General features: G+C 53.9%; 1 protein-coding gene across 2 annotated transcripts in view; it reads right to left on the bottom strand.

The window, feature by feature from the left end:
* Positions 1 to 828: 828 nt before the first annotated feature.
* The window catches only part of MYO16 (myosin XVI), a 244,649-nt gene continuing 220,233 nt past the window's right edge, over positions 829 to 25,244 (bottom strand). For both annotated transcript variants that reach the window (XM_076054072.1, XM_032977714.2), the window contains exons 30-35: positions 24,588 to 24,816; positions 22,463 to 22,923; positions 20,435 to 21,673; positions 19,187 to 19,336; positions 18,156 to 18,310; positions 829 to 10,777 (exon numbers count right to left, since the gene is read on the bottom strand). In XM_076054072.1, coding sequence (XP_075910187.1) covers positions 10,316 to 10,777; positions 18,156 to 18,310; positions 19,187 to 19,336; positions 20,435 to 21,673; positions 22,463 to 22,923; positions 24,588 to 24,816 — 2,696 coding nt within the window. In that variant the 3' untranslated portion in view covers positions 829 to 10,315. The remainder of the gene's footprint in view (positions 10,778 to 18,155; positions 18,311 to 19,186; positions 19,337 to 20,434; positions 21,674 to 22,462; positions 22,924 to 24,587; positions 24,817 to 25,244) is intronic.

Raw genomic sequence — 25,244 nt, 5'->3', positions numbered from 1 at the left:
ATGGGCTACCCGCCTTGCTCGGCTGGTGTGGGACTACATGGCAGTGGGAAGTGCAGTAAAGTCCATTGTTGTACTGCACTCTGCCGCAATGTCTATGCTGCCCGCCGCCCTCACCAACCGGTACTCGGACCACGACCCCACGCAGCACGGGGAGGCCCTCATCCAGCAGTGGACCGACAAAACGAGCCGCAGGAGGTGAAGATGGTACACGCGCGGGGTGAAGTGGTCCACCGCGAGTTTGATCTCGAGACGAGGACACTCACCACCCACGAACCGCCGAGCTGCGGATCATCCGGCCACGAGTTGACCGAGGAGGAGGAAAGGGGAGGGTGTGGCGAATTAACGGAGCGCATTGTAATAATGTTTCAAGTATGCTCGAACGCGTGCATTATTATTCATACACGGCTAATCGTTAATAATGGATGGTGGCAGGGGACGGGGCGATCACTCGGCGTGTCCCCCCTCTTACCGTGAGAGACGAGGGCAGCCGTGGACAGCCGCTGTGGGTCACGGGGTCACACTGCACCGCAAAGCCCCCCCCCACCCCCCCCGTTGGTTCTCTGCCATCACTTGAATTAAGAGGGATTTCAACTTATTGTTTGGGTCTTTCGGTAAAGTCACGTAGATAGGTTCAAAGAAAATAACAAAAAAAATCTACGACGTTTCTATCGCAACGCAAGCAATCACAAGCAGTCGTCATCGCGATCACAAACAATCGTCGCTTGTGTTGCGATCGAAACGTCGTAGATGTTTTTAGTTTTTTTCTTTGAACCTATCTATTTTACTTTACCGAAAGACCCAAAGAATACGAATTCCTGCAGTCACGAACGCTTTAAGTCAGGATTTCAACTTTTTATTGTCTGAATATATACTGTATATCTATAGAGACAATAAAATGTAAAAGAAAAACAACAACACAAGACGCGTGTCGATAACACTATGACCCTAAAATATATATTTGTTTTATCACAGGCGACGTTTCAAGCAATGGCCCTTCTTCACAGCACACAAATACAGATTCCAGTGAGAGATCGCGTGGATGGCAATATTTGGAGACTGCACTTTACAACGTGGGGCCTAATGAGAAATAGATTTACAAAAAAATGTTTCCAGATGAACCGTTTCAAGCTGGCGGCTGAATTGTTACTACACTAAGAGTGGCTTTCGAATAACCCACCAATCAATCATCAAACATAATGACTCGTGATTAATTTGTTTCATAAACTTATGGAGGGGTGGAGCAGTGGCACAATGGTGCAGACTGTGCAAGCCAATTTTGAGTCGGGACCACGGCTATTAGTGCGTGGTCGCAAGTGCAATCAGAATCCGTGAAGGGGCTCGTGAAGGACGCTGCTGCTGCTAATGGGGAGTTGGAGGCAGTCGCCCTCCAGCAGCAGCGGAGGGCAAGAGGAGCGACGCTCACAACAACGAGTGGAGCGCCGGACGGATAAAACGCAGCTTGTATGGCATAGCAGGGAGCACGTGGTGGTGCATCTGCCAGTCATCTCAGTCAGTGAAACCACAACACCTGGATCTGTGCCCGTGACCTCCTGCCAGCATCAGTGCACCTGGCCTGGCAGAGGCGTTGTGCTGAGGCCGCCACCACCACCAAGGTGGCGAGTGGCGGCTGTGGTGTCGAGTTTGCGTCTTCTGCCCCTCTCTTCAGCGCGGGTTCCCTTTGGGATCTCGGCCGTCCTCCCAAAGCAACACAAAATAAAAAAAAAATGTAACTGGGATTGGGGGAAAAAACATCCCAATGCTGAAAATGACTAAAATTGGATTACACACAACATTGCCTCCTACTGCCAAAACTTGGCAGCCCCCACCGCCCCCCCCATAAGAGTCTGGAGACTCATTGAGGCTCCCCTATGTAAACGAGCGTAATCCTAAATAGGTAATGCAAGTCGAAATATATACTGTACGGCACGGTGAGCTGTTTGTCTTTGTCAGGAATTGGAACTTGGGGCTTGATGTCCCCCTGAATATCGCCGGGCCACCCACCGGTCACTGAAGTCGACCCAGTGACTCGTAGCCACAGTCAGAGAGGTATCGTGGACGTGGTGTGCCGGGTGGATATGGTTATTTATGTATTTATCGCGGTTGCCGACCCGACAGACCCAGTTGAAATTAGAAAAAAGAACAAGGCAAACATCTCCGTGTAGCCTTTAACTGTAGGGGCAAGTGCTGTCATTGAGCACCTTTTGATGGCCGGAACGGCACACGGGAGGGTAGTGTGGCTAGCGCCACGTCCGGCTGCCTTTCTCTGGCCCAGTGATGATGTTTACACAACGCACCGGGTGCTCATTTGACACCGAGCCAACCTCGGGGAGGCCTCGGGACCGTTTCAGATATTCGCCACTCATCTTGGGCGTGAGCGGGAATCGAACTCGGGGTCGTCGGGACCGCAGCGCGGCGCGCTAACCACTCCGCCACCGCTCCCTACACCGCCAAGGACACGCACGCGCACGCGAACCCCGTACAAACATTTATTGCAGTAATTGTGCAACACAGACCGATTTCACTTGATACGGGTTAAGGTGAAAGATATTGAGGCCACAATGTCATAGAGGGGGGACTCCGCCCCCCCCCCTCCCCCCACAATGCCTTCGCGAGCCCACCGCAGCACAGCAGCCCAGACCCACACCGGCTCATTGGCCCGTGCATCCTTCCCCCCCCCCCAGCTGACGGATATTCATCTTCGTCTGGGTGACGATGTTCGTTTGTCTAACGCTCAACGGCGATGCCGCCGAGACTGCCCGTACGCACCAAGCCTGCCTTAGCTAACAAGGACGGGGGGCGTTGAGCCGCACCTGCGATGGGTGGACACAGGCTTTAGTAAAACGAGCCAAGGCAAATTCATGGCTTTACTTCCCTCCCTCTGGATGAATGAACCCGGAGAGACGCACGGCACTCGCGAAGACGTGGTGCAAAGCACCGAGAGGAAGGAGGATTCGGAATTTTCTCCCGGCTCTTCTCCGCCCCTACTGGACGTCTGTGAAAATAAAGAAAGAGCTTCATAGCTGAGCACGTAGGCTTTCGCGACCAATATCATGTACAGCTCATTGAAGTCCTCCTCCGGTGTACATATAAGATTCTGATTAGGTGTGGAGATGGGACGACGAATCGTACCCCAAATGTCTGCCGCCTTAGGCTTGCAGAATAAAGGAGTAGAATCCGTGGCCAGCTTTTCTCACGCTCCTGGGTTCCAAATCGGAGTGCGGAATATGGGGGGAGGGGGAGTGTCATGAATGGTTACGTTCAGGCGGCATCTGATCCTGCGATGAGTGCCGAAACCCCTGCACCGACTCGAACTCATCAAAACCACAAAGTCAACGAAAAATTAGGTGGCCCGTTGCGTCTCTATGCAGCCTGCCCATTGAAGAACGAGAGAACATGGCCAGCAGGCAGAGCCTACCGTATTCTCTGGATTAGAATGCGCTTCGTGAATTCAGACGCGCGAAGCACGCGCGTGCCCGGTGACAATCAAGTTATTCGAATCTGGTCACACGCAGACACGCGCCTACGGGATTACAGTATACGTAAGATGCACCCCCCCCCCCCAACATTTGTTTGCGTTAAATTACAAAGGATTAAAAGTGGGTGTCATATTCGAGAGAATACGGTATCTGCTAAGATGACCATCTGGTTGATGACCTTGACAAGCTATCCATCCGTTTTAAAATACGTTTTTGCGAACCTATCAAATAACGAAAAAAAAAATTCGACTGGTTAATGACAGAGGCGACGTGACCCAACCGAGACATTTCTAATTCGAGCCGCGAGCATTATTATCTTACGTCGTTTGTCGCGCATCGCAAGGAATTTTCACAGAGATATTTGAAACCTGATGAGTTATTGGCATCTCCCCGTGTCGGGGTCATTATTAATCAAATGCTCAAATGACGCAAGCAGTGCCATCCATCACAGTGTCATGAAATATCTAGCAACAACAAAATATTGTTTTTCCTTATTTAACGGAGACATCGGGATTGTGGGACGGCTCTGTCTGCATCTGACCATTAATGAGCACAAAGGCCATTGGGGTTCCATCCCAAAGATGTCCGAGTCAATGTATGAAAGCGTGGGCGTGCACGGTATTAATGGGGCCCCACTCTGCAATGGAATCATTAGCTGGTGTTGAGAGATGAACGCAACCTTTGGAGAGCATGGGTCGATGTGACCTAACCTGGCCGTGGGAGGATGGGAACGTGGGGGGGAGGGGGGGGGGGCAAGTGCACCAGTGCTGGGGATAAAGGCGCAGCCCTGCAATTGTTTTCTCAAGACACTTGCTAGCAGAAGGGCCTCCAGTAGAGGGAGCTGTAGAAACCCCCTTTTGAGGAAGTGTTTGACCTCGACCTTCCATGCGAGCAAGACGTTTTGTAAATGAAAAGGTGGGAGTACCCACATTCTACCCCACCACGTGCAATCTGCCGATCGACTGTGGTTAAGTCATTTGTGCCGCTGGGTGGATATAGGCGGTAGGGGGGTTGGGGAGTTAAAACAAACTTTTCCCATTGCTTCAACTGCCGCGCCGGGAGGTCGCAAGTCTAACACGCAAACCACGACACGCACCGCGGCAGGCGGGAGTCCTGGGTTACTTTGGAGCTCGCTTCTCGACTTTCGGGGCCACACCGAACCTACGCAGGGTGCTTAACATTTTTTAAACACTTCTGAGAATTTGCAACAATACCACGAGAGACGCGCTGCTGCCTCCGGGCTCTGGAGATCACCTGGAGAAGATTCCAGGCCACGTGTTGACAACGATGGCGAACAATTTATTATTTTATTCTCATTCTACGTGACTTTACCGCAAGAACCAAAGAAGATGAATCCTTGCAGTCACGAAAGCTTTAAATCGAAATTTAAGTGGGAGACTCTTTGACTTTTTTGAAGCTATTAACATCACATTAGTTATCACGTTGCAGTGTATTATCCGTTCTTTTCCCATTAAAAACGATAGTCCCATGTAAGTGTTAACATCTTTTTTAAAGCCCCCTGTATATATCACTGCGGGCACGGGCGAGTGGGTAGGTGGGTGGGCCCGGAGGTGGGGGCTGACGGCTGTCTGCTGCTTGCCGTGCTGCGTCGCGACCATTGGGGAGTGGAGGGCGGGAGGTGTGGAATGGGGGGGGGGGGGGCTTGAGGTTCCTTCCTTTCCAAGTTTGATGTCCTCCCCCCGCACCTCCGATGAGCACGGTTGGCCACGTACGGCGCAAAAGAAGTTCGTCGCGCATGCATTCATCATTCCGAAAGAGCTCCGCACACCTGGGCATTGGGTGAGGGCGACTTGGAATGTAACGTCTCCGGTTAGCGACGGCTCGAGGGTTTGCAGGCGTAATGCCACGGGCACTAACCAATCTGGATTCGGCGCTTTCCGCTGTAACGCAATCCGATTCGCACGGTCACAAACTGGGCCCCTCGAGAGGGCAGCTGGGGACGTGGCGATGCGATGGTTCGTCAAATGCCGATGCTCTTAAGCTCGTGATCCGACATCGTAAGGTCGCGCTCGTTACACACACACACAAAGTGCTCGCCACCAATGAACCGCAATACCTCGCTGATCTCGTTAAGGAGCACAAACCGCGACCACGCGAACTGCGCTCATGCTCACAGCAGCAGCAGCAGCGGCTTTTGTCTGCCCATCGAACAAAGCCGGCGGTCACCGCATCGCGTGGCGCTTTCAGATGCGCTTCTGCGGCCGTCTGGAACGCTCTTCCTTCCGATATTAGGAAGCCACTGGAAGCAATGCACTTTTAAATCATCCAGATTGAAAACGAATTTCCTTGAAACTGCTTTCGTGTGTGTTTAGGATGTTGTCCTTCCCCCGCACATCCGATAGAGCAACGGTTGACTACGTACGGCGAGAAAGAAGTTCGACGTATAAGCACATCCTTTCCATCGATGCGGACGAGTGAGAATAGCCACGTTGTGTAACATCCACGCGCGGCTTGCGCCATGGGGTTCGTGCGACTCGTTACAGGCAGAGGAAGCGATGCGCCCACTCGCTGCTGCTGCTGCTGCTTCTGGCGATAGTTTGAGGTTTGTACCCAGCCCGTAGCAGGAGTTGTAATTAAAACGCAACCCGGGGGATTCCGTCAGCCCCTTTGCAACGAAACTGACTGGTGACTCAGCAGGCACAGCGACTTTCGCGTGCCGCTTCAGGAGGGGGTGGATACAATTGGTACCACTTTGAACAGGACCCAACAGTCGTTTCTTTGCCCCGTGGACAGACTCGCCGTCGTCATAGAAATGTGGAATTTTCATCGCTGGCATGGAGCTCTAACACGGGAGTTGAGCACTCGCAGCAATGCTCATTTGAGCAGGAAATCGCTTTAACTTGAGCTGAAACCAACAGGCAACTTAATCAGAAGCCTGCCCTTTTTGGAGGGGGGGACGGGGGGGGGGGTTGTGGGGGAGGAGGTATTGCTTAGTAGAGACTGTTCTGTCAAGCTATTGGCTAAATACCCAGAGGAATAGAGCTTTAGACGGCCAAGAGAGGAAATGTTATAAAACCCCACCTGGTTAATGCGTTTCTGAATCGCTGCGGATCGTAAGCCTCTTTGCTAAGGCAGGGGAGAGAGAAATCCTTCATTTGCAAAAAAGTGTGAATTGACGAGGAACCGGGAGGACGGCTCGTTCTGCATGCGCAGAGCGAAAGCGCGACAGAGGGAGATGGAAGAGAGGGAGAGGGAAGAGAGGGAGAGGGAAGAGAGGGAGAGACAGGGAGAGCGGGGGGGAGAGAGCGGGAGAGGGAAGAGAGGGAGAGACAGGGAGAGCGGAGGGAGCGTGACAGAGGGAGAGTGCGAGGGGAAGCTGACGCAGCCGACGAGTTTCTCACGAGGGAGACGCACGCTCTGCCTTGTCCGGAAACGGTGACCGGGAAGAGATGTGCGAGCGAGGACACAGCAGCAGCTGGGGCAGCAGCAGCTGGGGCGGCGGCGGTAGTGCAACAGCCGCGTGTTCGACTCGCTGGGGAACTCGGGGTGTAGGCGGACACGCGAGAAAGGTCGGATTCGTGAGCGTAAATATGTCAGTTACATAATCATCGCATTGGTGCACGAACATAGGCTTGCCGGTCGTCAAAGCGTCGAGCTAACTGGCCGTGCACATTTGGCTGTCAACCCCTTATCAGTGCCCCTACCTTATTACAGACCGATTCAGATAGTATCTGTCACCCGCGTGCCCCTTATGTATCTCAACGTTCGTCCTACAAAGTCCCATCACAAGGGAGAAACACAAATAGGACGAAATCAATTTTGTCGCCCGTATTGAAACGGCTGTACGCCGTATGGACCTGAAACCTCAATTTCCCTGTACAAGACGAAGGGGTAAAAACCGCGGGGTTGACAGCCATGCAGAAGTAAGCGAACGTACGCGGGATTAGGAATATACACTGCTGTGCGACCAGGTGGGATTTGTGAAACGCGCGTTATTACATGCACGGCTCCACCGTGCATGTGCGTACCACAACGCACAACGCGTGCTCGGCTTGTCCGTCGGCCAGGGCGAATACGCGGCGGTCGGACACGCGACGTTGCGCCGTGCAGGACAGCGCGACGGGTCGTCATCGGCTAACGGTCCGCAATAAATCGGCTTTTTTGAGGCTCGTGAGTTATTTCCATACAAGTCCAGGACGTCGATGCTAATACCAAATAAAACACTCCCTCCACTTTTCTCCCAACCGTGCCATCAGAGACATGCCACTGGTAGCTCAGTTGGCAGAGCAGCGCATGCGACACCGCGCAAGGGTGCGGCCCGTGAAAGGAGATGTCACAGAGCTGCTTCCAAAGTCCCTTCAAGTGACCTTTAATCCACACGATGGGCCACTGGATGTCGCCACACTATAGAGAAAGAAGTGTGAAAAATAAAATAAAGAAAATCAAGCGAAAGAAGTTCAGCACAGCCAAAGCAACAATTTTAATTGTCAGAACCGGAATTTGGCAAAAACAAATGGTAAAAAAACCCAAATCTAATCAAATGTGTTTTTGCGTGTGTACTTTTGCGAGCAAGTCGAGTTGCACGAACTTGCTAAGCTTGAGCCGCGACTTCACTCACGAGTCGCTACACTCAGAGCCAGCACCTCGGTGGTGACCGCTGGTTCGCAATGCGAGGGCAGAAACAATCCCATTGTGTCGACCGAACTTTAAATCCCTTTTATTTTTTGAAAAGTGGCCAGTGGCGCTTCTTCATGGACCATTAATGGAGAGGCCAGAACGATAAGAGTGTATAATAATAATAATAAAGGCTTGAGAATGCACTTTACACTATGGGGCCGGAAGGATATTTTTAAAACGTTTTCTGATGAGCAGTTTTTAATTTTAAATTGGTATATGAATAGTTACTCACGCGCGACTGTTGGGCAACTATTGATGTGCTAATATTCACGTAAAACCAATTGATCATTCGAATACATTAGAAAATATGATGAACATGCAGTCTAAACCAACTCCTCTCGTTCTCTGTGGCCTATGTCGTTGTTTTGTTTGTTGAGTGTGTTTGTGCATCACTGCCAATACAGCGGGAGTGTTGTTTACCCCCGAGTATTGTCTGATCAAATCCCTCTCTCGTGACTTGTTGCTGTGATCAGTCTCTCAAACTTCTCTCAATCCGAGCTCAGCATCAATTCTGTTTAAACCGAAGGGGATGGGGTGAGGTGAGGGGATGCCCACTCTTTTTGGATATCGCGCGTCACTTCAGTCACTTACCTTCACGTTTAAAATGGTGAAAATGCTCTCATTAAATAACGACGCGTAACATTGATTCCCATCGTTATCGCGCAGTGCACGCCAAGCTGCATCGGCCTCCGGTTGCCGAACGAATACGTCATGAGGTTGCACTCATTACACACACACACAGAAAAAAGTGCCCGCCACAAATGAACCACAATACCTCGCTGATCTCGCCAAGGAACATAAACCACCGTCACGCGAACTCCGCCCATCCTCGCAGCGGCGGCTTTTGGCTTTCAGATGCGCTGCTGCGGCCGTCTGGAACGCTCTTCCTTCCGATATTCGGAAGCCACTGGAGCTACGCACTTTTACATAATCGAGATTGACAACTCATTTCTTTAGAACTGCTTTTTGTGTTTAGTTTGTTGGCCTTCTCCCGCACCTACGATTAGCACGGTTGGCTAAGTACCGGTGCCCGAAAGAAGTTCAACGTACTTATGTACATTATTGTTATTACACACACAAAACGGTACCTCTCAATAATAAGTCACTGCACGTTCACAGGAGACACACAGCTAAAGGGGGGGGGGGGAGTAAGTAAGGAGTGACGTGGCTCAGGTGGGGGGAAGGAGGAGGAGGAGGGAGGGGGGCGCTCTCATGAAGCAGGTAGAGACCGTCACAGCATTGTCAGCAGTCCCAATGTGCAGGAGAACGGTGGGCGCGGGGGGTTACACGTGCTCGCGCGCACACAAATGTCCGCATGCCAAGAAAACAAAATAATAATGCCGCGCAGAAGAAGCTTGCTAACACCGATTACAAAAATTTCTTACAGCACAGCTGCTTTTGTACATAAAATTAACGTATCAAAATGTGGACACGAGTGTAAATATATATACGTATATTTAACCATGGACCACGGTGTATCAAAATCGTCGGTGGCGGTGCTACCTTATGCAAAACCTTAAACGTAAAAAAGAAGTGATATGCTTTCAAAAGTACCTCTGTAAAACCCCACTGACCAAATAAATGCAAGAGCGCTGCGTTGGAATATTACAAAGGTTCGTGTGCACGGGTAGCAATACATCATCCGCAATACTTTTTGTTTAAAGATATTTGTTTTTCTTTTTACACTCAGTTGCATATTTGTAGTAAACTAGATAATAAATAAATTAAAACGAACCTGAATTTGAAAAATCCATCATGACGTTACAATGACCGACAGCACGATCGCTTTTTTTTTTTAAAGACTCCCACACCTACGGCTTTGACAAGAGTACATCTCAATTTGTACAGCGGAGAGGCGCCACATGGACGGCACCTCGAGGTGGCCAAGCCGGCAGGAGACGCTCGCCCCACACGGCCCGACCCAGGAGAATCGAAATTCACGGTCTCACGCGCCGCCACGACACCCCAACACGGTGCCCTCTCGCCGCAGGGGCACGGCGCCTTCCTCGACGTCCCCACGGCACTGGGGAGCCCCACGCCGTTCCGGACGTGGCCGACCCGCAGCACCGCCGCTCTCGCTAGCGTCCACTCTTCCCCCGTCGGAGGAAACGGCGGCGGCTGCGGCGACGGCCGGCGACGCGCGAAGACAAAAAAGTCGCGAGGGGCTCCCGTCCCTTCGCGGCCCCGCGGCCGCTCGGCGGTCACATGGCGGTATCCCACACTCCCTTGCGCTGCTGCAGCTGCTGCTGCTGCTGCGCCTTGGCGGTGGCGGCAGTGGCGGCAGTGGCACGACCCTCCCCCGCCTTGCCGACTCCGTTCTCAACGGGCGGCCCGGGCTCGGCCGAGCCATCGCGGGGTCGTGGGGCGCGGGCCGCTCCGACTTCCGCGCGCGTGACGCCGGCCGTGGCGGCGGCGGCGGGGGCGGCGGGGGCGGAGGGGCGCGGGGTCGGCGTCCCGCCGTTCTCCGAGGGCCCGTTGAGCTGGGGGCCCGGCTCGACGCGGGCGCCCAGGGAGCCCTGCTTGCGCAGCACGGCGGGCAGCGTCCCCGGGGACGCGGACGCCTCGGCGGGCGGGCAGGGCTCCTCGCAGAGACGGCGCCGCCACTCCAGCACCTCGCGCAGCGCCGCCTGGTCCCGCTCCGTGCTCAGCTGCTGCCACATCTGCTGCCCCACACAGGATTGCCGTCAGACTCCACGTCGACACACGCGGTAAATCCTTACAACCACCCCCGCGCCCCCCCCCCCCACCGATGACGCTGATGGCGGTGATGGCGATGACGTCGGTGATGTCGAACCGTGACCTTGCGACCTGGAAGTCTACTGCCCAACCAAGTTGAAGAATATCCCCTGCACAGGGTGCGGACACAGAACGCTGAGCTTGAGGAACGCCACATCACACATTGTGATATTCGACTGACGATGGTCCTGTCATGCGGCCGCAACATCGGATGACGAAGACAACGACGATGTGGATTCATCGATGACAATTGACGATCGCGACAATGATGACGGCCGACGACGATGCCGTCAATCTGATATTGTGACCGGCAGGTGTGACTCCCCCCCTGCGCCAAGCATGGACTCGAGCAAAACGAGACATGCAGACACCAAAGTGACACCGCAACTTATCGTCTCGGATGGCACCACTAAATAGCACAATTCATGGCAGGTGGATATTTCAATGGTGGGGGGTTAACATGACCCCTGTGGAGTTGAAGCCCCATCCAATTCATGTCACAGGCCATTGTGTTCCGTTTTGCTGGTAATAACTGCAATGTATTAATTATAGCTCTCCTTGATTTTCCACAGTCAGTGTTCCGGTACCCTTGAGATCCGACCCCAGGGCTCATTATTTGCACTGCCGCTGCCGCTGTCGCGATGTTTTTTGTTGTTTGTTTTTGTTACGGAGGCGGCATTCACGGCTTTGGCAGCAGGACACGGGGTGCTGGCAGCAGGAGGAGGCTTGGGGGCTCGAAGCCCACGGGGGACACCAGTGCCAGCGGTGAGCGACAGTCGTAGCGCCTTGTCCCACACAACTCTCACCAACAAATTGCCCGCGCAACCCACAAAGAGAATAACAGCAAATCGGTCTAGTTTGCAGCCTCGGTCGCGATTCCCAAGGCGAACGGGTGGGTCCAACAATAACACTTTTCCCAGTGGCACATCCGAGCCGAGCCAGCGTATAGGGCCGACCCTTGCAAGACATCTGAATCTGGCTTGAGGGGGCCAAGCAGGGCCGGCGGGGGGGTGGGGGGCTGATGACGAGTGCGTTCGCGTACGACGTCAGCAGCACGTCTCCTCGGATTTCTGCAGTTGAAAATCAACCCGCGCTGGGCTGGCTTGAATGTGCCATTCATTGGAAGAGAGCACACGCGAACAAGAGCAATCAGCAAGATTCAACAACGAGCTACTTAAATGCTGTGGATCGGTCTCCAACACACCGTTAATGCTGCTGAAGCAGTAACAAATTCTGATTTAAAGCTTTCGTGACTGCAGGGATTCATATTCTTGGTTCTTTCGGTAAAGTCACGTAGAAGGGAAACAATAAAATAATAAAAATATAAAGCAATAACATTCTCACGACTTTTTTCAAATTTTCTTGCTGTGGTTTTCACACCTGATGATGATTGCTTGTGTTGCAGTCAAAACGTCGTGATAATTGTATTGTTTTATATTTTTATTATTTTATTGTTTCCCTTCTACGTGACTTTACCGAAAGAACCAAGAATACAGTAACGAATTGTCACGTTTGTTCATCACGTGACAACTTTCTGAACTGTCTGTGTCGGGTGGAGGAGGGGACGCACGACACACTTTGGAATTGTATTCACGCGACCTGCCCCAAAAATCAATCATGAACCACAACATCGGTCCTTAGAACCTTTGATGAATGGCGAACATTGACAGAAAATATTTCTGAAAGTGCCATTTCAATAATAAAGGTAGCACCATTGATCTCTCATGTTCACGCTTGCAGAGCAGACTCTGGCTAAACGTGGGTAACCTGTGGGAATTGAAGCACAAATGAGAGTTAAATTGGCTCAGAGGCACACATGATGAAGGAATACTATTATAACAGTATACTATACTATTATAACAGTACACCATACTATTATAACAGTACACTATACTATTATAAAGTTTACTATACTATTATAACAGTATACTATACTATTATAACAGTATACTATACTATTATAATAGTACACAATACTATTATAACAGTACACCATACTATTATAACTATTACTATTATAACAGTACACTAATAGTATAGTATACCGTCATCATGTGCGCTTCTGAGCCAATTACACTCTCGTTTGTAGTATACTATTATAATAGTATACTATTATAATAGTATACTATTATATACTATAATAGTATATAATAGTATACTATACTATTGTATACTATTATATACTATTATAATAGTATGCTATTATAATAGTATGTACTGGTATAGTATACTAGAAAACTGTTATACTAGTGTAATACTAGTATACTATTATAAAATCATAGTACACTATACTATACTATTATAATAGTATACTAGTATAGAATACTATTATATATATACTATTAAACTCGTATACTATTCAGCTGCCAGGTGACGCTTGGAAATGAGACTCATCCTCGGCTCAAGTTCTAACCCCGGCTAAACAAAATAAACATGAACACTGAAAATGAAACACCCATTCGGTATCGCCTTCACATCGTTCCCAAAGTCCGCATGCACACAACCACGCAGCGTGTAACGTAACGCGTCAGTGGTGGTGCAATAGAAACCAAGTATAAAGTAAACTGCTAACACCGTGCTTAATAGCAATGTTATTATTTGATACTTTCCAGGAAAGGCCCACTGAGGGTTAAAGCTCTCTTTCAGAAGCGACCTGGCCACCAATCACAGATCAACAAAGTGGCTTATCAAGTGGAAATTTATAGCAGCCAGATGTATGTATGTTGAACTTATTTCGTACCGTACGTAGCTAACCACGCCAAAATAGAGATACCCCAAACGCACGTCGATTAGAAATGTGGAGGGAAAAACCGGAGGACCCGGAGAAAAATCCACGCGACCACGGGGAGAGAGACACACCGCAAACTACAAATACACAGCAGCAGCAGGCGTCAGGGTCGGAATCAAACCCACGACCTCCTGTGCACCAGGCGAGGTCGTTAACATCTCATAGCCACTAGCGGCGCGTTCGTGTGCACGAACCATAAGTACTGCGCGCCGACTCCTGCACATTGGACGTTAGTAAAGATCGCGTGACGTTATTCGAACGTCGGTCAAAACAGAAGAAGAAGAAAAGAACGGGAGGCGGAAAAGGCGTAAAGTTCGTGAGCAAAATGAGCGCCCGCTGTCGTGAGTAGCACCGGCGACTTTTTGCCAGTGCGGAATTAAACAAGTCTTTCAGTGCGACGATGTAAAAATTGGATCACATCACTCAATTGGGATAAAAACCCACACAGCGAAATTGCGCGCTACTCGCAGTAGGCAGCGGTGCTTGCGCTCCGCACATCCTTCCACCACCACCACCACGACCCCTCCACGGAGCGCTCACTCGCTGCTGCGACATTTGTTTAGACGCGACGTCAGCAGCTCGGGTCAGAGCGACCGTGTTACCGGCGAGCGGCACAGCGAGTGAGAGTGGGCGGCGTTCTCCCCGGGGGCTGCGTAGGGCTTTGCCGGCGTGGGACGCTCTAAGAACGGGTGGGGGGCACTGCCGCCCCATGTGATGTCGCAGGCGAGGCCCCGGTAGGGTCACCATGACACGGGGATGGGATAACTGCGGCGTATTGTACGACGCAAGCTTCGTGATGGTCGTGCCCGGCGATTAATTCAGCCGGAAGAGTCCGGAACGCTGTTCCAGAAATTAATTTAGCCACGCCATGCCGCGCATAAATATCACCTAATTTTGTAAAAAAAAATGTTTTCATGCATTGAAACCTGTTCAGATGATTGTCGTAACATAGGACTACAAAATTACTTACAGTAATGTTAGTACCTTATGCCGATAAACCCTACTCCATCCAAGCCAGCCACTTGCGGCGTTCTGGAAAATAAAGTGAAAAATGAAGCCCTAATCTTAGTGGTGGTCATTTTGCTAATAAATAAAAATTTTCGTCATTATCAAAACCACGTGAGAGTTCACCGTGAATCAGTGCATCTGTGACAAAGGGAGACCTGGATCACGTGCATGGTTGATTGGACAGCGCGAGCAGTGGGAGCAGCACCAAAGAGGGAGCGACCGCCCTTGAAATAGCGACGGCGTATACCAGGGGGATGCAGGCTTAGGAGGCAGTGGTTGTTGACGCAAAGAGAAATTGTGCCATCTTCTGTAAATTATATGTTATTAAAGATCCCGTGCACACAATGAGGGAGGCAGACTCTCTGTTTGCTCGTCACAGCTCAATGGTGCACAATGTAAGCGTCACCTTGCCACGATGACTTCTACCACCGAACCCAGGGCCGTCGGTGTGGACTGGCAATGCCAAACATCGTTGTGAGCGAAGACACGCAAGTGCATCGAATTTCTTTGGAATTGTCAAAGTGGCAAACGACAGATGGTGAGCCCTATTAACTTAATGTCCGTATCTTGGATAGAAGATAAACGAGCAGCCACTGCAATTGCCTGCTCATGTCACTGCAGGTGGAATGGCTCCCAGTGGATGGAACTCAGGGTGTCTCAGCAGTGCTGGCTCAGTATGTACGCTGACGTGGGTATTATTTGTCTCCTCAGCCACCCAACTGCTCTGGATACCTCGATGGCGCAGGTGATGGGTGTGATGAAAAGAGCATTTGTCTCATGGAGAGTGTGGAGGTAGGAGGGGAGTGGTAGCGCGCTGCGCTACGAACTCGGCAACCCAAGTGCGATTCCCCGCTCACGGTCTACATCAGTGACAATTATTTGAACTGCTCCTGGGCTTTCCCTAGGTCGACTCAGGCTTAAATGTGTACCAAATGGGGTGTGTAAACATCGCCGCTAAGGACACAAAGGCGGTCGGGCGTGGTGCTGGCCAGCCACCCCGTGCTGGCCTTCATAGGTGCTCGCTAACAGCACTTGCCCCAACAGTCAGTGAAGGCTATACGGGGGATCTTTGCATTTGTATTTTGTACCGTTAGGTGTGAGTGCCTCTAACAAGCACGGTGACAGGTACAAAACAATATTTACCCTTGGGTTAATCTGACCCAGAGTATTGGCAAGTATGTAGTCAAGCACAATTTGAAGTCATTACATGATGCAAATTACCGAAGGATTCGTACTATGATGACATTTTTACTGCATAAATATTTGTTTTTTTTAAGTGGGGCAGGGGCGGGTAGAGGGGTGAGGTTGTAAGTCAAAACGGAAGAAACGAAAATGAATGCAAAGCAGAATAGGGGCAAGGTTCGTGAACGGCATGAATGTCTGCTTTGCTAAGTAGCACCGTCAGCTTTTTCCACGTCAAATGTTCGGCCACGCGGCATCAGGACACACGAGGCTGTAATTATACCAGGGTTGTTCCAAATGAGCTGTCACGCATCAAAACCGATGGTTAATAAGGAACATATATATAATAATAATAATATATATAATATACATACCTGGCGTAATGGCAACATAGAACCAGACGAGACAGACGCTGAAGAGACATCTAGAGAAATAAATAAAACTCTGAAGACACTTAAACTACAGCCACAACTTGACAAGAGGGAGTGATTGAGAACTCAATGGGGATGAACCGAATAAGCGGACACATTTTGACTTTAGCAGCGTTATTTTAAAAAGTAGCAAGAGGCACGTCGGGCATAAGCCTAATTTAAAATTGTCGCTTTAAGCAACATATTTTTTTATCACGTGGCACGGAATAAGATTGAATAACAGGGGGGTGGGTGGGTACACGTTCTGCTTTAAAAATAAATAAGGAGGTGTCATTTCTGGGAGAATAGGCAAAAAAACGCGTTCCCAAATTTGGATGGTGGCACTCCTCATTTTAATTGGCACCGAGGAGCGGGAAGGGATTAATGAGGTTCTGGTTGTTCAGGCCCGACAGGCACCCGCGAACAGTCGAATAGACTGCGGGCACCGTGACCTGCTGCTTTGACTGGGGTCAAACAACGATAAATGATGAAGGTGGCAGTCTGGGTGGGGTTCAGGCGGGGTGGGGGGGGGCGGGCGGCCGGAGGGAGGGACGACAATGAACGCGGCTTTAACCGAGCGGCCTCGAGCTGGGCCCGGTGGGAATGCGCGCACCTGCCAGGGGAGGCGATCGTGGCGCCGGCTATTAACCCCCCGCTCCCCTCTGCCGACTGGAGAACAACGAGAGCCCAGGAGTTGAAGGGGGGAACGAGGCCCCTTCAGCCCCATCTGTCTCGGCACCCTCGTCCCACCCGGGCCACGAACACCGTGTCCCCCCCCACCCCCCCCAACCCCCCCCCCCCGTCGATGGCAATTAGTGAACAGGCACCTCTCCCCTTCCACAACTGCCTGCCCGCATACAGATTCACGCGCACACGTGCCCGTGCGTGTGCGTGGGGGAGCGGTGGTGTCGCGGTTAGCGCTACAAACCCGGCGACCCGAGTTCGATTCCCGATCATGGCTAACACCAGTGACGATAATTTGTACCGGTCCTGGGCCTCCCCTAGGTCGACTCAGTCTCAAATGAGTACCCGGGGTGGTGTGTAAACATCGCTACTGGGGAGACAAAGGCGGCTAGGCGTGGTGTTGGCCACCCACCCCCTCGTGTGCTGTGCCGGCCTTCATAGGTGCTCGCTAACAGCACCAGCCCCAACAGTCTGTTATGTCTATATGGGGCATCTTAGTCTCTGTGTGCGTATTGATCCGGAGGTTCAGGCACTGCAACGAGAACCCACCAGAGTTACATTGTCTGCCACAGCTGACCTCCCCTAGGTTGACTCAGCCCTAGTATATGCCACCTCCTCGATGCACCATCTGTGCGAGCCAACAACCCTCCACAGTGCTGGATTAGGGGACACGAACTGCCACCACGAACAAATAATTATCTGCATAATTCCCAAGTCATATTCAGGGCCGGATTAACACAGGGGCCTTCAGGGGCTCTAACTCGGAGTCTCAGACTTTGAGGGCCCATCAATGAAGGAAATATCCGACTCTATGATGGTCCCAATACTGTGCTGTATCACTTTGATAAAGCCTAGCAGGAAATCGTTCCGAGTCACGTGGCTGCCCTGGTTAATACTAGCGACCCGTGTATTTTATTCCGGTTTAGCGCAGTGGCTATCTCACTGCGCTCCGATCCCGGCAACGCGAGTTCGATTCCCGCTCGCAGACTACAACGGTGACGGATATCCGAACCGGTCCCGGACATTCCCTAGGTCGTCTAAGCCGTAGATGAGTGCCTGGTGATGTTGACGCGAAGCAAGTCGAGCATGAAATTCTGTCCACATCACCCCGTCGTGGGCCCTGCCGGCCTTTGCAGGCGCTCGCAAGCGGCGCTCGCCCGACCAGCCCGTGCAGGCCACGATGTTTGTGCGTGGGCGAGTCTGCGGGGGCAGCCTGCCCGTGGCTGGCGCTACCTGCTGTTGTTTGCGAGCAGCCTCGCTGGGGGCTCGGGCGATGGGTGGAGGCGACTGGGTGCCGCTGACGGCGCATGGCGGCTGCAGCGGCTGCTGCTGCTGCTGCTTCGGCTGTGGAGGACGGCTCCCTGGGGGTGCCTCTGGTCCATTTGGAGCTGTGTGCGTGCGTGTGGTCATGTGTGAGCATCGGGGAATGGGGAGATGAAGCAACAACAACAGTTCCGTGAGAATTGCTTGTTGAAGAAGATCGCGATTTAGCTAAAAATTATGCTGGTTTCTGTTCCTCTATTAGATACAGAGTACGACACTTAACAATCGTCATTAAGCATCATCGTCAAACCATTCAACAGCAACCAAGAATACATCTCCATCAAACTAAAACCGAATCACCTTCAAACTCACAACCCATCACCTTTAAACTTGGAAACCATTGTCAGTGCCATCTTTATGCATTTTAAAATTCACGAAAATTTGTTTAATTGGATCTTCCTCCTTCTGTCTTTCTTTCAACGTCTTTTTAAATGTCTCTCTCTCTGTATTGGTCTCTCGTCTGCCCCTTCTCTGTCGCTGTTTCTCTGTCTCGAGGGCCCTGCTCCCCCACCTGTATAGGGTAAAAGGTGTAACACAGAAATCTCTGCCCATCACCAGAATTCCATTGCTCACCAACCTATGATCACCAACTAATCACTTAATTTTAGTATGAATTAAAAAGTATTTTGTTCCACTACAACTTTTGTTACGGGAAATGTATTACATATCGATTCTGTTTGTGCACTGTGTTCGATTTTTTTCTGCAACCAACTTTTTTAAAACTCTGATTTGCTATTTTATTAACCGGCGCACGTAAGCCAGTATCTTTTTCCCCCGCTTTGGTCATTTTGACGACCCAGCTCGCCGTTACAAACTTCGCTCTCCCTGTCGCTGGAGCGCTCGCTTGGCTCAACAAAACAAACGGCAACTTCAAACGCAGAAGCCGGACTCAACAAATCCCATTCGCCATCAAGACGCCGTAGTCCGCCCGCTGGTCCCACCAGAGTTCGGTGCCTCTGCCGGCGCCGTGCTGCTGGGTTTGGGCATCGCGCTCCTGGTGCCGTTGCTGCCGGCGGCGGCGGCGGCCGTCCCCTCCTCGTTGAGGCTGGGGCTCCCGTTGAGCGAGTCGCTCCCCTCCGCCGCGGGCGGCGCTGTTTAGGATCGCCGCGCGAGAACAACGCAGCGGTGTCACTCGAGAACGCGGTTGTTTTCCGACTTTTGAACGTTCCGATTCGCACGGTCAATGCACGCGCGCGTTTGTGTGTGTGCGTGTGTGTTGTCGAACTTCTTTCGCACCACCCTACGTAGCCAACCGCGCTAATTGGGGGTGCGGGGGAAGGACAACAAAGTAAACACAAAAAAACAAGTTCTAATAAAATTAGTTTTCAATGTATATCTAAAAGCGCACAGCACGACTGGCTTCCTAATATCGTAAGGAAGAGCGTTCCAGACGGCTCGCAGAAGTGCATCTGAAAGCGCCACGCGATGCGGTGACCACCGTCTTCGTTCCATGGTGAGCTGGAAGTTCGAGGGTTAGCTAAGGGTCAAATGGGTGGGAGAAGGTGGCCCCTCCTCGCAGTGGGCCCACCCGTTCCGTGTCCTCACGTCACCGTGAGCGCAGCGAACGCCGTCATTTAGGCGAACATCGACGGGCCGATGCGTACACCCATCCTTCACAAGGGGAGCATTAAAGGCACAGGCCACAGTGCAAGTGCGATCTGCAAACCTCACTACATGTTGCTTATCTGACGTAATTGCAGAATAATAGCATTCTTGTGGTTTTACAAAGACACCCTCGTGGTTTTACAAAGACACCCTCGTGGTTTTACCAAAACACCCTCGTGGTTTTACCAGCTGTGCTTCAGCACACGAATGATTGTGTTTGTTAGAAACAAGAACCGTTAATCGTCACCATCAGCCATGATCTATCCACTATTTGCATGAAGACCTCCCTAAGCCACCGGCATCTCTCACAGTCTTGCGATGCAGCAATCGAGCAGTAGCAATCAAATTTTCTCCATGTCCTCTGGTTTTTCCCTGCACATTCAAAATCAGAGCATGCAGCTACTATAAATTTCTACATGATGACAAGCCACATCGTTGGGCTTTTATTTGTGGCCAGGTCGCTTCCGAAAAAAACAGCTGTGTAGCTCAGTGGGCCTTACCTGGTAAAGTAAGAAAAATTGCTTAGTTCAATTCCATTCCTGCAGGAACCACGCGTGGCTCTACTGTTCACGATCGCTGCTCACCGTGGGACTGCCTGATGCGTCTCCCGGCCGACGACCGGCGCAGCGGCAGCTTCCCCGAGCTGAAGATGCTGTTGAGCTCGTCCAGGGGGCTGGTGAGGGCTTGCGCCGCTGGGCCGCACGCCGCCGCCGCCGACGCCGCCGTCCACCGCGGTCGTTCGGCCGCCGCGTGGCACCCGCCGGGCGCCCGCGCCCCGCGCCCGTCCCTCCGGCCGCTCAGCGCGCCGGCCGGCAGGGTCTCGCCCGAGTCGGGACGCGCGCCGCGGCCTCCGCCGGTCTGCCCGTCCTTCCGCTGGGCCTTCGCCGCCGAGTCGGCGGTGTCCTCGGAGGCCTTCGTGAAGTCGGCGCCCGCGGGGCACGACCTGGCGGCGCCGGACAGGGCCTGCAGCCGCTGGGCCTTGCTGCTGGCGGCGCGCGCCAGCTCGTTGGGCGAAGGCAGCGAGGACTGGCGGCAGCGCAGGGACGCCGCGGTCGCACGCGGCCCGCGCGGCGGCGCGGCCGCGGTGGCGTTTGGGGGCGGCGGCGGGGGCGGCGGAGGGGGTGGCGGGGTGGAAGCCCTCGCGGCGCCGTCGAGCGCCGGGGCCTGCTCGTCGCCAGGGGACGCCGGGCCGGCGCCGTCCGGCGGCCGCGAGACGTAGCCGATGATGGCCGTGTCCAGGATGGGCAGCTGCTTCACCTCCAGGGGCGTGAGCGGCGACTCGTCGAAGGGCGGAGGGCAGCAGTTGGCGCCGCTCGTGGGGAAGACGAGCAACGGCGGGCGGTGCGGCAGCAGGTCGGGGAATGGCGCCGGGATCCGGTACGACGGCGGCGGCGGTGGGGACCGCGCCAGGAACGGCGGCGACGGCGGCGCCACGGCCGCCCCCTCGCCTGGCCCGTCATCCTCGTCTCCCGCGCCCCGCGATGGCCTGGCGAAGCGCCCTCGCCGCGAGCCACAAGAGTCGTCCGGCCCGGGGCTTGGGTGGAAGTACTTCATCTCCTCGTACTCGGACTCGGCCGCCTCCGGCGTCGAGCTCCTGCCGAAGTCGCCGGCCATCTCGATGTAGACCGGCTCCCCGTCGTCCGCCTCCTCCGCCCAGAGGCGGCCGTGCTCGCCTGCGGCCGCAGAAGACGCGGGCGGCTGCGGCTGAGCGCCGATCTCCTCGTAGGAGCCGCTGAGCCGCGTGCTGGGGTTGCGCTTGGGCTTGGGTGGCGGGTTCTTCTTCATGGTGCTGTAGTCGTCGCTGTGGGGCCGCGGCTTCAGCTCTGTCGGGGCGCGGGACCGCAGCGAGGGTTGCTTTACCGACCGCGGCGAGCAATCTCGACGCGCGAGCGAGCGAGTAGTCGCCCGGCTTTAAAAAAAACGGATGGCTACCTGCTAGGTACGAATTTCAGATTTTTAAGGAACATTTCAGGTATATATTCAAATCTTTTGATCATTTACATGACATTCATTTAACACATCTTCATGCTTACAAAAGTAACATAATTTAGCGCTGACACTTATTTTGGTGAGAAGAGCACGGAAATTAAGACGTTGATGATGTCATATCCTGTGACATCGTACCATCGGATGAATCTGAAAACGAGATTTTCTATGGATCATCAAAATCATCTCGCTACCGTGGCACCCACAGTGGCAAGGTCGTGGGTTCGATCCCGACCCTGACGCCTGCATATTTGGTGTTTGCATGTTCTCCCCGTAGTCGCGTGGATTTTTCTCCGGGTCCTCCGGTTTTTCCTTCCACATTTAGAATTAACACGAGTTTAGAGTAATTAGCTGCTATAAATTTCCACGTGATGAGAAGCCACTTCGTTGAGCTATCATTTGTAGCCAGGTCGCTTCTGAAAAAGAGCTACGTAGCTCATTGGGTCTTACATGGTAAAATAAAAACAGTTTAATAATTTTACCTTCACATTTTTTGCCAGATCAATCCTAAAAATTAAATCGACAACACATTCCGCCCAAACGCTTACCTGCCCTTCACAAGGACCAATCTGAGTCCACTACCCGCCATCCTCCGAGACCAGCTTCCCCGCCACTTGGCATCTCACCGGACTTGTCGAAGGGCTCCGCCTGGCTCGTGGAGCCGGTGGAGGAGGTCCCGCCGGTCCCCACCGCCTCGTACGATGCGCTGAGCCGCGTGCTGGGGTTCCGCTTGGGCTTGGGCGGCGGCTGTCTACGCGGCGATCCGGCCGCCCCTCCGCCGGAACCCGGCGCTGCCGCGGCCGCGCCGCCCGCCCCGGTCGCCCCCTTCCCTCCGGCCGTCGCCGCCGCCGCCCCCCTCTCGCTCCCCGTCGTCGCCCTCTCTCCGGCCGCCGCCGCCAGCGAGTGGAGGGACGGCGAGCGTGGGATGGAGCGGCCCGCGGGACGCAGCGCCGCCGCCGCGGGCAGAGTCAGCGAGCCGCGGCCAGCGCCGGACGGGCCCTCCGAGCCACAGCAGCAGCGGCCCGGGCCGGCGGCGGCGGCGGCGCCTCCGTCCCTCCCTCCGTTCGTCGCTCGGTTTCCGCCGGTGCTGCGAGCGTGGGGGGGCGGTGGGGGCGGGGGCGGGCAACGGCGTTCACAGAAAAGCACCGTTGGTCAGGTTATCCCTCGACCGTCATGAGAATCGGGGCTCCGCGCGCTATGGCTCAACGATCGGTCGGCTTTCTCCAGGCGTCCCCCCCTCCCCACCACCACGTTCCGCGCTGCCGACGTCAACTCTAATGTCACCGTTCTGTGCTCGACTGCTGCCTCGCGCTGTTGAGCCATACTCTTCGATTGCCTTCTCCCTCCCCCGACGCCGAGTGACCAGCACCAGGCGAGTGCGCTTCGTGTTCAAGCCACGTCGGGCTCAACATTTCTCTACGGTACCTAGCGACGGTTGAACCGGCTCGCGTGCATGCCGGGAGACGGCGCCGTGGCCCTCAACCGACAGCGGATTGACCAAATCGTCACGGCGACGACGACGACGAAAGCGATGTAGGAGGTGGGGGGGCCTCCACCCCAGATATGACGACGGTCGGTATCGCAGCTTTGGCCGCCGCCCGCGACGTGCAGAAGTGGGAGTGGAGCCGGTCGCGCCGTCGGCTCGGCCCGGCGCACGCGTGGCATCGCTCGGCGAATCACAGCGGGCGCGCGACTCGCTCCGCGAGACGGGCGGCTCACTCTGAACGTCAAACGCCCCTTCCTACCCTCCAGAGATGCGAAGCGTCGCTCGGTGGAGGCAGCGTGGATGAAAGTACAAATGTCTGCTTTGCCCCCCCCCCCTCCCCCCCGAACAGGATAATGCAATAGAGGACTGGCTGTAAGCGCACATATTGTGAGCGCTAAGTATTTGCCGATGCCGCTGCTGCGTTGGCAGTGGAGCGCAGGTACAGTAAAAGAAAAACTGGGTACATTCGTCAATAACACTGCGTTATAATGAACCAAAATGATCCAGAATAGGTGACGTTTCGGGCAATGGCCCTTCTTTATTGCACGTTTATTTGCTACGAAGAAGGGCCAACGGTAGAAATGTCGCCTAATTACAGTAGACATTTAATTTTAAGGCCGCAGTGTTGGCACAGTGTTAAGGCCACAGTGTCATTCACAAAAGGCACAGTTCTGATAAAAGCAACACATTCTCACATTGCACCGGTGGAGGAAAGAGAGAGGGCCACTTCTGATCCAAGCACACCGTGTGGAATAAAGCAGAATGCAGACGTAGGCACAGGCGATCCTGCTTTGGGACGTTTTGACCACGGGCACTGAGCGGCGCTCCTCATGGCAGGAGGAGAAGAGGCTGGAGCGCCCAGAGTCGCGTACGGGGAGAGCGACACTCAAAGCGCCACACAGACTCACGGAGGATCCCTTGCCGATGGGCGCGCTGCCACTCGCACGTCACCTGGCAGCTCTCCTCTCCCTCCCTCCGCCACCCTCAACCCCTTCCCCCCCCCCCCTCCCCGTGTTCCCTTCAAGGCTCCAGCCACCCTGAACGTCGCCCCGTTACGTCGACGTAACGGGACGATTTGCACGTTGGAAAAGATGCAGGCGAATGCAGGCGAGGTGACGATGACGGCGGCGTTGGTGCTGGCGGCGAAGCTCGACCACGGCGGCGGCGCACCGCCGTCACCCGCAAAGCGGCGTGGCAGAGGCACCGCCCGTCGAGGCCGGGGGGGCCGGGGGTTAGAGGACGGAGGCGACACCCGCGGCACTCACCCCTTGGCGGGGTCGCCGCCGGCCAGACCTCGGCGCCCCGCGGCCACGGCCCTGGCGGTCGATCCCCGTGCCCGGGCGTGCGAGCGGGCGGCGCCGCTGTGTGCCGCCGTGGACGCGCGCAGCCCCGCGTCCTGCGCCGAGCCCAGGAAGCCCTCCGTGCACGCCGAGTCCCAGCGGCGCATGGCCAGCCGCTGACGCAGCCGCTGACGAGCTATGAAGCGCCGAACCGCTGTCGGGGAAGGAACGGGGCGGCGGGGGGGGGAGGGCGACAGAAAGAGAATGGGGGGGGGGCGATGGGGGAGCAGTGGAAGGGTTACGGGGAGGCGGTCCACGTGAAAGGACGGCATGGAAATGGGGTCTCTTTACATATGAAAGGCACACGTGGGACCCAGGGACCGGGAGGATTGGGTCTGACACTGGCACACAGCTGGCCTTGTAAACACGGCCAGGGTTTTATTTTAATGTTTTTTTTTTCTCGTGCGTGGAGTGGTTTGTGTTTTTTGTTGTTGGACGACCGGTGGAGGCACGTGTGCCATATGGGCTGTGCTGCCCCCCCCCCCTCACCCCACCCCTGCGTGCGCTCGCGATTGGGAATTAAAACGCTGTCTGGTGGGGGCGCCGAGGCTCCCTCGAATGTTTACAAAGTCAAATTTTCCT

Source organism: Petromyzon marinus, chromosome 64, assembly GCF_048934315.1.
Source record: "Petromyzon marinus isolate PM22_M1 ecotype Great Lakes invasive population chromosome 64, UKy_Petmar_22M1.pri1.0, whole genome shotgun sequence".
Classification (NCBI taxonomy): Eukaryota; Metazoa; Chordata; class Hyperoartia; order Petromyzontiformes; family Petromyzontidae; genus Petromyzon; species Petromyzon marinus.
This window is presented reverse-complemented; position numbering and strand designations above follow the sequence as displayed.